Raw genomic sequence first — 13,342 nt, forward strand, 5'->3', positions numbered from 1 at the left:
CTCTCAAGCAACAAAATTACTGATCCAGAATACTGGAATCCCTCCATATTTACTTAAAGGGTGCGCTGAAGTGCTTGAAATGCCTCCGAGTTTAATATTTAATCTAATTATGAGGACTCAAACCTTTCCTACAATCTGGAAGCCAACAAGAATATGTCCTATCTTTAAATCAGGTGAAAATGCAAAAATTGAAAACTACAGACCGATTGCCATTCTGTGTGCTCCAGACAAAGTGTGGGAACAAATTTTGTATTCAAGGATTTTTAAACATGTTAGAAGTTATATAAGTATCAATCAACATGGCTTTTATCCATGCTAATCCACTACAACTAACCTAGTAGCTTTTGTCCAAGATGTCCACAATGCCTTTTATAATGGATCAAGTGTGCATTCAATTTATATTGATTTTGCTAAAGCATTTGATAGAATTAACCATAATCTTCTTTTATGCAAGTTATCAAGTTTTGGGTTCACAATCAATTTAAAAAAAACTTATTCAAATCATATCTTCAGGGAAGAAAGCAATATGTAACATATAAACAATCAATATCTTGTGAGTATTATGTGAACTCTGGTGTGCCCCAAAGATCAAATCTCGGGCCTCTATTATTTATGTTGTTTATAAATGATTTGCCATCTTATGTTAAGTATTCAAAATGCCTTATTTACGCTGATGATGTAAAATTATATAAGAAATTACTAGTGTAGAAGATACATTAAAACTTCAAGAAGATCTAAATGCATTATATGAGTGGAGTTGTATAAATGATCTTAGTTTTAATATAAAGAACTGTTGCTTTATGCAGTTAACAAATAAGATAAATAATATTCATTATACATACTCTGTAAATGGTCAATTACTTCCTCAGGTATACATAGTAAAAGACCTTTGTGTTCTTATTGATTCTTCATTGTTCAAACAGCATATCTCACATGCTGTTAATAACGTATACAAAATACTAGGCTTTGTTATTAGAAATACTAAGAATTTCAGAAGTATAAACTGTATAACAACCATATACAACAGTATTGTAAGAATTAGACTGGAATATGCTTCTATTATCTGGTCACCAATCTACAAATCGCATGAAAATGCCGTGGAGAGAACACAGAAGAAATTTTTGAGCTATTTATATTATATAAAATATAATAAGCCAGTACAATATAAAGTGCCATATCAAAATTTGTTAATGAATTTAATTTTAAGAGCCTTTGTAATAGGTGGAATATTCTGTATCACTTATACTTACATAAAACTGTAAATGGTAAATTAGACAATAGTTATTTCCTCAGTCAACTACAATTCAATATGAGAAAAAGTAATTTACGTGGGCGAAACTTATTGATTCCGAAAATTCCTAAAACTCAGAAATATACAAGCAGCCCATTAAGTAGAATGTGTGATTTCAATGAATAACCAGGCCTTAGATTTATCATTGCCATTCAAACTATATATAAACAAATGATTGAATCAGAATTATGACAAAAATACACTGTAATCATTCCGGTATCACTATTTCCCCATTATTTTCCATTGTATTCTACAATTATATATCTATAGGTATTTCATGTCTGTAATTATTGCACAAGTCTTTGTTCTTGTATGGTGAATGACAAGAGAAAGGGCCAGATTGTTTAATTTCATTATTGATTATGTTATTGATTACTTGTATTATCGGTTGATGTATGTTTATATATTTGCTAATTGTATTGTTTTCTTTGGGTTTTTTTCTGCCGTCTGTAATTGGAGGTTTACCTCTGTTGAGGGCAGTAAATAAATAAATAAATAAATAAATTCTTAACAGGGATGTAGTGATATGAAATTTTGGCTGATACCAATAACGTACAAATAGAAAATTTACTGATACTGATGATAACCAAAATTCTACCAATCCAACATAAAATTTCAAATGGTCCTTGAAGAATGTTGAATGGTTCATTGGCCATTGTATGTGACAAGATGACTGCAATGCAAAAATCAATATTAAGATATTCATTTTTAAAAAAGTAGGGAATGGAAATTATTAAGACTCAAAAGGAATCAAGTCCACTTAACTTTTCAATATCTAACATGACATCTGATGCAATCTTGATTAGAAGTTTGCTTATTACATTGGTATGTTATTTTGAAGCTCAAAAGCTGACTTACCTCAATAGGAGGTGCTGGTTTACCACACACTAATTCGCCATCAAACTTAAAATCTTTCTGATGTTTTGCTCCAGCAGCACTGAAGAGAAACTTGGACAGATAATAACTGAATTGATGTTCAGAGAGTGTTTCATATGGCACATCTGTAAAACATAAGTTTCTGTTTGCAAATAATAATAATAACAATAATGTATAGGACATAAACAATTAATAAACTAAATGCTGTTGCAAAATATCATTTGAAAGCCAAGGCCTGTCAGGAAACTTTTCATTGGGTGACACACATTGTGCATGGAGACCAATCACCCTTGTTAGATGCTAGAAGCATTCAAGACAAGAATTTAAGAGTAATGACAAATTTAATATTTTGAACACAGCATATGATAGTTTATAATTCTGTATATTCAGACAGTTACTTTCAGAGTTACATATAATAATTTTATTGTTTGTAATGTAAAATTTGTGGGGTACACTTCAAACATGAAACCATAAATAAATAAAATAAGTAAATATTAAGTGCCTACAAATACATTGTGATCTGTGTAATATTCAAATATGGTCACTTGTCCTCAATTATGCTATTCTCAATTATAGGTAAAACAGAAATCCATTTTCTAATCAAGTTCAATAGTGTTATCAATTTTAGGAAAATTCTTAAGAAAATGCTGAAGACTGTCAAATTTTAAGGACTGTTTTTGCTACCAATAAATTCTAATAAGTTAAATTAATATGCACATATGTATCACAGACTTAATAACTTAAAATGAAATAAAGAAATGAATATGAATAAATGAAACTTTTACTTGCAGACAACTTACAATTCATACATAAAAAAAATACTTGCTACTAAATTTAAATCAATCTTATACACAGGGCTATTTATAGGAGGATGGTGGCAGAACAGCCCTTGGCTGAACCTCGCCCGCTTAATAAAGAAATTTACTATTATTATTATGAAGGGGTATCCCCACCCCTTCTCTTGGTTGAAAATTCCCCCCCCCCCACGAGGGCATGCTTCGAAAATAAATTATTTGGATCTGCCCACCCCCCTTCATGGAAAATTTTCAAATACCACACTATTATACAATAAATAGATTGTTAATCAGCACTTACCAGTACCATAATTCTCATTCACAAATGCCTTAAATCCATCATACCAGCTGTTGACATCAAGCAATATATCATCCTGGTCTTTAAAATCAGTAACCAACTTCTCTACCTTTGATAGTTCTGCTGTATAGTTTAGCTTTCCCATAAACACGATTGCCTCATGTCCTTCATAAGGATAATATTTAAATTTTTCATCCAAAAACTGGTACAAGTGAGTGCTCTTAGCCAGAAACCACATTGGATCAAATTTTTGCTTCAATTCTAGATTCCCCTTGACACTAATTGCTGTCAGGCCTAATGCAGCAAGAATTACAAAAACCTGCAACGAAAGAAGTGGAAGTATGAAGATAAGAAAAACCAAGAAAATTAAATGGAATTTAATTAAACATCATGATAGCATAGTGTCTAATGATGTCACCTTGTAATCAAGGGGTCCAGGACTAGATTCTTGGTGGAGTCGCATTTCTCTTACCTTGAAAAGAACACAAACTAGTAAAAGAGAAGGCAGACTAAGTTCAATTATACGTACAATACAGTATAAGTCATTGTTCTTCTCTTTCAGTCTTCTGAAGATTCACTCTTTTTAAGTTTTGCTGCTGATTTTAACCTATGCCCGAATCCAGTGGTGGTTCCTGGAGTCTTCAAGGGGCAGGGCACATTCAAAATACAGGCTATATCTTAGAACTAGATGGAAGTCATACCAGCAGCATATATATCAAATTAAAAAGTGTGTAATACTATAGATAAGTTTACCTTGTTATTTTATTTCTTGTATATCAGTTCCATTCTCCTATTTTGTGACCTTTCAGTTGAATAATATGCATGGGAAAAAAAGGGGAATTAGCTGCAGGACACTCGCACATCTATTCCCATTTTCACATATATTTTTATTAAATTTTCTGTTGTATGTTATGTTCTTATCTTAATCTTTGAACACTTCATTTAGGCAAAGCTGTGGTCTTAGTGGGCCTAATTTTTTGGCCAACAATCTGTCTTGTAGATTTAAAATTTCACTTTGCAATATCTCACCTGATTCATTTTGCTAGATCTTCATGCACACGGTACCACGTCAGTTAAGAACTCAATAAATAACACATCAAACCTCGACAAGACTTTCCCAACTTCTTCTTCCAAAGTTTCCCTCCCTCCACCCAATACATTTGTTCGGTAAATTGACCCAGCCACCATCTAGAGGGAAACCGAAAAACATCATGCCAAGTGTTGGGTTTCAGTGACATTGTGACCATTTGCAATGAAAACACCCATAACCCCCCCCCCCCCCTCCCCTCACCCCCAACCTCTCCCGCAGCTCACAAGGCAGGGATGATGTTAAAGCAGTGAGGCAGAAGTTCGCAGCCAGAATGTGACCCTTGCTATGTTGCCAAGTTTCGTCCAAAGCTGTCTTAGCTCAGATGAAGACTACTTGTTGAACAGCAAATACAAGCATTGCAAACAAGTATAAATTGTTGTAATTGTAGTTCTTTTCAGATACTTAATGGATGGAGGAGTATGTGACCTAAAGGTAGAACCATGCCTGCCCAAATCATGTTAATTTGATCTTTATTAATATAGTGCAATTTGCACTGTTTTATCATGATAGTTCCAACTTTGCCTATACAAGGCAATTAATAAAAACTTTAATCCACTAAACCTGATATGAGATAGATTTAAATTGTTCTTGTCAAAACACACACACACACATAATTATTATGTAAAATAAAGAGTATGTTTAGTACCTTGCAGGGTGTTGTAAGAATGACATTGGAGAAAATCTTATGAAAGGCAAGTTTTGAGTAGTCTCTCTGGCTGCAAGTGTTTGGTTTATAGTTTTCATGCTTATAGCAGAATAGAATTCCATTTCTTGATTCCTCAACTCTTCTTTGGTCCAATACAAAGCATGCAACAAAGAATGTTGCCTGGAAAACATAAGTACCAAGCACTCCAACAGCAGCATAAATACAGAACGATTGCAGGGAAGGCAAAATCTGTAAAGAAACAAAGCATGATTATATTTCCATTATGATAAGCTTAGGGTCTTTGGAAAAATTGTCACTATAATGTAATCGTTTCCCCAATTTACATTTTAGGAATCTGTAGTAGCAAGGAGGAATGTTCTTAAATATCTAAAAACCCCAGGTCTTCAAAAATATAGAATACAATCTCTCTAATCTTTGTACAGTCCTGGACAATTCTGTGTAAGCACTATTGAATTTCAATGGGTTCATTGCAACCCAAAAGTGTACATGGCTGTACATAGTACTTGTAATTCAACAATTAAGAAAATATGATAAGGTTTCAAAATATTTTTCTATCCCTGCCTGCTGCTTTCATGTGATCAGACCAGCTTCTTCCCACTTACTCCTTTACCCAAACTAATAAAAATGCAGCAATCCAGCAAATACTACACATTACGCTCTTCTTAAAATTATGCAAGTTCTCATATGAAATTATTCACCCTCAAATTTTATTACTTTACTGATGCAAAAGTATAGTAAATATAAAAAAAAATTCTTAAAAGCAAAAATTGAAAAAAAAGAAAAGTTTCTTAGAACACTTAGAAATGACATCATACTCTATGTGATCAAAAGTATCCGGACACACCGTGAAACGTGTGTTTATCATAGAGGGTGGCACAGTACTGCCATCTACCGCGTGGAACACATACTCAGCGAACTCAGTAGTCTGCAGGCAGTGTGAGACAGCAGTATGGGATGGTCTGAGGAACTCAGACTTTCAACGTGGTCAGTTGGTTGGGTGCCACTTGGGTAGGAAGTCTGTGTGCGAGATTTCCACCCTCCTAAACATCCCTCTGTCCACTGTTTCCAATGTTATAGTGAAGGGATGTGTACAACCCAAAAGCATGCAACTCAACCTCCCATGTTGACCCCCAGAGGCCATCGAGTGTTGAAGAGGACCGTACAGCATTATCGTCAATCATCCATCACACAAGAATTCCGAACTGCATCAGGATCTACTCCAAGCACCATTACTGTATGGTGCAAGGTGCAGCAACTTGGTTTCCATGGCTGAGCAGTCAAACATCACACAGACAAATGCCAAACGCCGCCTCGTGTGGTGCAAGGAGCGTCGAAACTGGACCATAGAACAGTGGAAAACCATTGTGTAGACTAATGAATCACAGTACCCAATGTGGCAATCCGATGGTAGGGTGTGGATGTGGCGAATGACTTCTACCAGCCTGTATAGTGCCAACAGTGAAATTCGGAGGTGGCGGGGTTACAGTGTGGTCATGTTTCTCCTAGAGGTGCTTGGCCCCCTTGTTGCTTTACATGGCAATGTCACTGCACAAGCTTACGTTGACATTTTAACAGCTTTCATGCTGCCTACTGTTGAAGACCAGTTCAGGGATGACCATTGTGTCATTCAACATGACCGAGCACCCGTCCATACTGCAGGGCTTGTGGGGGAGTGGTTTGACGACAACAACGTCCCACTAATGGACTGGCCTGCGCAGAGTCCTGATTTGAAACCCATAGAACATCTCTGGGATGTTTTGGAATGCCAACTTTGTGCTAGACCACACCGATCCACATCAATACCTCTTCTCATTTTGGCGCTCTGCGAGGAATGGGCTGCCATTGCTCAGGAAACCTTCTGGCACCTGATTGAAAGTATGCCTGGGAGAGTGAACGCTGTCATCAAGGCTAAGGGTGGGCCAACACTGTATTGACTGCCAGTGTTCCCAATGGAGGGTTGCCCAACTTGTACTTTATTTTCAGGTGGGTGTCCGAATACTTCTGATCACTTAGAGTACATTTCTTCAAGATTTCCATGTATAGTTTTCTGCATATTCTTAACACAAAACTAGTACCTTAACACTAGGAGGATGGACCAGTCAATTTATGTTATAATTTTGATGATGTTAAATTTACTCCACAGCTCTTAATAAATATTAATGATCTACACTGCTAGAAAAGTTAAACTTTAATCCCACATCTAAAAGATACTACAATAAGATTACTACTACAAATAAAATCTCCCATCATTTCGATGGGTAAGGTAAAGTACCCCTGTGTATATGCAATGAAGGCATATGGGGTGATGAGGAGACTTTGAACTCCACATATTCTTGATCTTGGCCATATTTGAGATGAGGTGATCAGCATCATGCCCGCAAGCCTTTACACCCCAAGGTTGCCCAAAGGTACCCATTTATATTAGACTGGGTGGGCATCAGAGCTACGCAAAAAATGGGAAATGACTGGAAAAATTCCTAGTCCAGATCACCTGCTCTGGGATTTGTACCTGGGTGTTCCATGTGAGAGCCAGATTCTCTACCAACTTTTTTTTTTAACTTTAATTTTATTTTATCAACATGTATAATACAAAAACAGATCTTTTTACTTCTATAATTTCTGTTGGAATTATTATAATATTTGTATATAGTCAGAGTCAGTGATCATAACACTACATTTTAAAAGTAGCTTCGCTACAACTACAGCTACTTTTCCAAAATGTAGCTTCGCTACAGATACATTTACCAAAAAGTAGCTCAGTATGCTACTCCTGTGCGCTACTCACTACTTTGCTTCTTTTGCGCTACTTCTGCATAAAAACCTTAAAACAACTGTATGAATATTCAAAAGAAGCCCCTAGTATGATAGTTGTACTTACTGGAAAATAGATTGTTATTTATTATCATGATTCCCATCATTCAATAATTTTGATAACAGTGTTACTTCAGTTACTTATTTTTATTTCTAATGTTTGAGAATAACGTACCTATGTAAGTGGCATATCAATTCAAATTTGATATATGAGTATTGCAATTAGGGTGTTATCAAAATTAATGATTACAACTATACACAAATAAAATTTAGTAGGACTATTTATGTTCATATGTAAACATATTTATCTTGAGCATAAATATCCCATGTTTTAATAGACTGATAAGAAGCCAGTATTTTGAACGAAAAAAAGGCCAATATCTCTTACTGACTATTTCAAGGATGATAATTGTCATGAACATGATGGATAACCAGATTTTCTGAATATCTACGTAATTATGACATATCCATTTTTAAGATAAAATAATTCTTCTATAACAGACATTTCCACTAAGAGTTTTATGTAGAACGATTTTAAAAACTACACCAGAGAAACATTACCCCTGCACGTCCTCGTGTTTCTGCCTGTTCAATTTAAGGTAAGGTAAAAAACGAGACATCCAAAGTTGCGTGGCCATGAGGCACTCAAAACACGATCCACCATGTTGATATGTCACTGGTCCCTGTTTGTTTTGTTGTCTGGTCTTCAAGAGTTTATTTTACTATGCCTATGGAGAGATATGTGGGGCAGTTTTACCATCTGTGGTGCAGATTTAAATAATGAAATGATGGAAGGAGCAATAACTGCTTTGTAATGATTATTTTTCTTATTAAATATTCCTGCTGTCCACATGGAAAATTAATGAAAGGAGGTGCGGGTTCTCATTAAGTTATATCAAAAATATTTCTGTCACTGACCACTTTTTAAAAATCAATTGGAATTTATCATATGTATCAAAATTAACTATAACATATTGTGGAAAAGAGGAATAACATAAAAATGTGATATTTATCAATTTATCTTCTTATCCCTTAAACAGAATTTTAGTTGGGGGTGGGGAGGTTTGCTCGAACCTTTGGGATAGCTGGGAGATGCTTCTATGGTATAAATGAGAAAGCAGAGCGATGTGTTACATAAGTTTTTCTGTTGGGAATGCTTCCATGAAGACACATTGGAAATTTTGTCACCTTGTAATCAAAGGGCCCCAGGTTCGATACCCGGCAGAGGCACATAGTGCTTCAGATATAGTCTTGATTAGCTTATCTGTACATAAAGTGGACTCAAATAAAAAACTAGGAAAGGCACCTATTTGGGAGGATGGGATTCTCCTGCTGCTCCATTCCCCACACTGCTGCTCATCATCATCATCCTTCCTCTTTCTCACAATTTGCCAAAAGTGACAAAAAGCTACTCTAGATAAGAGAATACTAAATAAGCTCATTGTCATGATTAGTGAAAGTTACAGAAAAGCTACGTAAAAGTAGGAAAATTACATAAATTTGGAAATTGTATATTAACTAAAGAAAATTTTAGTTTCTGCAGGAAAATCAATAACACTTACAGGGCCTACCTCCCACTCCCACCTGCTGAGGTGGGAGATCAGCCAACCAGTTACGGGATGACATGTGGTCAGAACGACAAACCTCCAGTAGTTATTGTAGGTTTCCATGACTAGGTTATGCTACTCATTCGTAGGTTCTCAATTATCTCATGATGGTGGTTGGCCACCAGTCCCACATACAGGACAAAACAGGAGAAAAGCTTTTACACTTCACCCAGGAGACTCGAACCTGCATGTGTCCCGAAGCTGGAGCTCAAAGCCTGACACCTTCGACTGTATGGCCACAATGCTGGACAAGAAATTGTTATAATGATGTGAAAATAAAGCAAATAAATAAACACAGGAGTTGTTTTACACTCAGAATAACAACAGTGGAAAAAACTGAAAGGAAAAATACATGTCAAAATAACAGGTTAGTCCTAATTGATAGGTAGGAAATCGCCATCCTCCAAGCGTTAAATGAAATGCTAAATGAAGTTGTAAAATTTGAGCTGAAAATCAAAGTGTTAACATATAACAGAAGCAGTGAATAGAGTCCATTGTGGATGATATTTTGTGGGTGATGTGGCCTGAGAACAGGTCATTGTGCATAATGTCCGACTATATCATTAATGGTGTTTTGTTCCACACAAAACCAGTTATTCTGGGTTCTGGCACCAATTCACTATGCACGCACACCTGCGGTTTGCATTGGAAATGGCGATGATTTAAATTCAAGAACATTTCTATGTTCACAAAACACATGTAATTTCTTCCAGTTCCTTTAATATTACACACATACACAAAGTTTGGTTATTTTGTGATGCACATGTGCTATTGTGTAGCTTTCGACCACCATCTGGATAACAATCTCTGTATTACTGGCAAAAGGCAAGAGACAATGTGAGTGTCTTTGAGTAGATTGTCTGAAACTCCGGTTTTCAGTGTTCAACAATTATGTAAGCATGCAATCTAAGAAGCTATTGTCAAGAAAAGAAAATACTTACGGTTGTAGCTCCAACCATAAAGGCTAGAAAATCAGTAACTGAAGTTACTGTAATAGATGTTCCTGCATGCCGGAGTGCTGTGCCCACCCTCTCTGGTAAACTGAGCTGTCTTTCAGATGGTGTTAAATTATTCCAGCTTTGCACTATCACAAACATGTCATCAATGCCTATACCAAGTAGGAGAAATGGTAGCGCAGTGTGCACTGGTCCATAAAATACGCCAAACAATGAACACACTCCATATGACACTATTACAGACATTCCAATACATCCAAGCCCCACCATTCCAAGATATCCCTGGAATGAAAAAGAAGTAACATTTGTGATATATATTTCTCCTAAACGGTAATGTCTTAGACATACACACACATCTTGACAAGTTGTTTTAAGCTTTACCTAATGTGATATACTTATTCTGCAGTTAAGAAAGTGTCAGGTTAATCAAAACTAGTTCAAATTCCAGGTGTGCTATGATGGTATCTAAAGATATTTTCGTTCATTTTCCACATTGCAAATATGAGTCATCCATTAATGTTTTGTGATATACTTATAATAAATTAACTAAAATATTAAAATTTGCAATGAACCAGCTCTTTGAGAGTCAGGGCCAAAAATGTTGAGTGGCTGACTAGTGATCTTGGTACCAAAGGTTCTGAATTTGAGTCCTGGCCTGGGTATTCCTTTGCAAGTGTGTCTTCCTCAATTTCATCTCCTTGATTTGATTCGATATAGTCTTTATTGAGCAGGCATGGTTCGACCTTTTACAACTGACCCTTATCGTTATATTCAGATGTAAACAACAATACTAATTTTTAAAAATACAGTTACATGTAAAGTATATATAGTTACCAGTGCTTGAAGTGAGGGAGAGCAAGGTGATTCTATCCCCCAATTAAGAAAATTTGCATAAAGCATCCCCCAGCTAGGATAATATATGTAAGCACTTGCTTCATTGTCTCAATGTTGAATCACACAAACATCCCAAACTTGGCCAAGAATCCTTCCTAGCTAGGAATTTCCACTTCAGTCTTCAAGCACTGCTAGTTGCAGCAGACATATAGATATGAGTACATTTCAGATCAAATTTCTAATCATTTTATGTTAAGCATAAATCAGACCATTGACACATACATTTCATAAAATATATCATAAAGCAGACAAAAATATTGTTAATGTAATGAGCAAGAAATTTAAGATTATTTCTAGCTCATGACTAAATTGACATTATCACTAGCCTAATATACAATTAATATAAATAAAATATCTTACTAATTCTGAGTTTTTCTTATCATATAATTTTACTCTAAACTGAATTGCTGAGTCAGTAAGTATTAGCTTTCGAGTTTATTCTTAATTATCATGACGAGCCATGTTGGTCTAGTCAGTAGGGCATCTGACTGCAATGTGGGAGACCTGGGTTCGATTTTCAAGGTGGGTGATCTGAGGTCAGGGCTCACCCAGCCTCAAATCAATTGGTACCTGGGGCAACCCTGGGGGGAGAGGCAGCCAGAGCATGGTGCTAATCACATCCAAAATGGCCACGATCAAGATTGAGTGCCCCCATCCCCTACATGGGCCTTCATGGCACAGTGCTATATGCATGGGGAACTTTACCTTATCATGTGGTTAGATTTTTGTTAATAGCAACTTGTTCCATTCTGCTAGTACGTATTGTAGGATGGTGAGTTATAGCAGGCTGTTTTATGGGTAGTTAATATTAATGAATTATTTTTCTTTAGATTGCTATTTGAGCATTATAATTTATCCCATAGATACTGAGGTGTCTCTTTGTGGATTTATTTTATGGGTGAATGTGAGTAAATGATACAATGCAACTCGTGTTCAGTCATTAAATTTTTTCCATGTAGGACATTATGTGCTCCCCAACATTAAATACAGTCCCGTACCAAGGCTGTGCAGTCCAAGGTGCAAGCTTTGTGCTCCAGCTGTGGGACACACACAGGTTCGAGTCTCCTGGGGGAAGTGTAGCAACTTTTCTCCTGAGATTTCGGCGTGTGTATGGTATCTGAGGCCACCCACCATTGTGAGGAAATTTGGGAACTACAAATGAGCAGTGTAACCCAGCCATAGAAAACTTGCAGCAACGACTGGGGGGTTTGTCCTGCTGACCACACGTCACTAACTCTTTGAAAAATCCCCCACCTCTGATGGGGTTTGGTTTTAGATGCTTTAGTGGAGAGGAGGGTATGGAGTAATTGCCCCTTCAAATTGACAACCTTTTATCTGAATTTGAAGTGAATTGTTTATTTACAAATGACTTACCCGTAACTCAACTAAGTTAAACTTTCCTAACATGAGCTGGACATAGAGAAACATCAGAACCACACCAATGGAAAGTTTTCCAATATCCTGGAACATAGCTGCACTGCTAATGTCACCAAAGCTGCAAAGAGAAATAAATGTTAGAAATTGAATTTAATGTCAGTGTCAAATGCATCTCAGTACTCATTTACCTTTCTATCCTACAAACACATGGATGCCTCCCTCATTGGAAAAATAAATATGAGCCTAAAATTATACATTTCACACATTCATTTTAGTCACAATAATTTGCTTTAATTATTGTAAGGAACCAGGGGTGCCCATCCCCTCACAAGGCCCCCAAATTAATGTTATAATCCCCATAAAGTATTTAATTACGACAGCGTGTCTACTAAAAGTAACTTTTTCTTAGCTTTATTGAACACTATACTTGATCTGCCCCGAACAGGAGTGCCAATCACCCCCAAGACCGTGGATGCATTCCCCCCCCCCCCAACCATCAAAATCCTTCATCACAATCCCTCCAAAATAGTTTGGATGAATACGTAATAATTGATGTTTATTTGAATACAATACCATGTTAAACTGTCCATATTTTCTTAATTCTTCAGTTTTCAAAATAACTAAAAGCTAGCACATTGATTGGTTAAAAGTAATAAATTATTTAAACAGAGTTTGCGAGTG

The 13,342-nt window shown here is 36.1% G+C and overlaps 1 protein-coding gene across 2 annotated transcripts in view; it reads right to left on the reverse strand.

The window, feature by feature from the left end:
• Window positions 1-13,342, reverse strand: part of LOC145984190 (patched domain-containing protein 3-like) — a 178,284-nt gene that overhangs the window by 19,698 nt on the left and 145,244 nt on the right. For both annotated transcript variants that reach the window (XM_083117706.1, XM_083117707.1), the window contains 5 exons: window positions 12,659-12,779; window positions 10,376-10,672; window positions 4,996-5,244; window positions 3,263-3,578; window positions 2,150-2,292 (listed from right to left, as the gene is read on the reverse strand). In XM_083117706.1, the coding sequence (XP_082973832.1) occupies window positions 2,150-2,292; window positions 3,263-3,578; window positions 4,996-5,244; window positions 10,376-10,672; window positions 12,659-12,779 (1,126 nt within the window). The remainder of the gene's footprint in view (window positions 1-2,149; window positions 2,293-3,262; window positions 3,579-4,995; window positions 5,245-10,375; window positions 10,673-12,658; window positions 12,780-13,342) is intronic.

The sequence above is a fragment of the Lepisma saccharinum genome, chromosome 2 (genome assembly GCF_977018435.1).
Source record: "Lepisma saccharinum chromosome 2, izLepSacc3.1, whole genome shotgun sequence".
NCBI lineage: Eukaryota > Metazoa > Arthropoda > Insecta > Zygentoma > Lepismatidae > Lepisma > Lepisma saccharinum.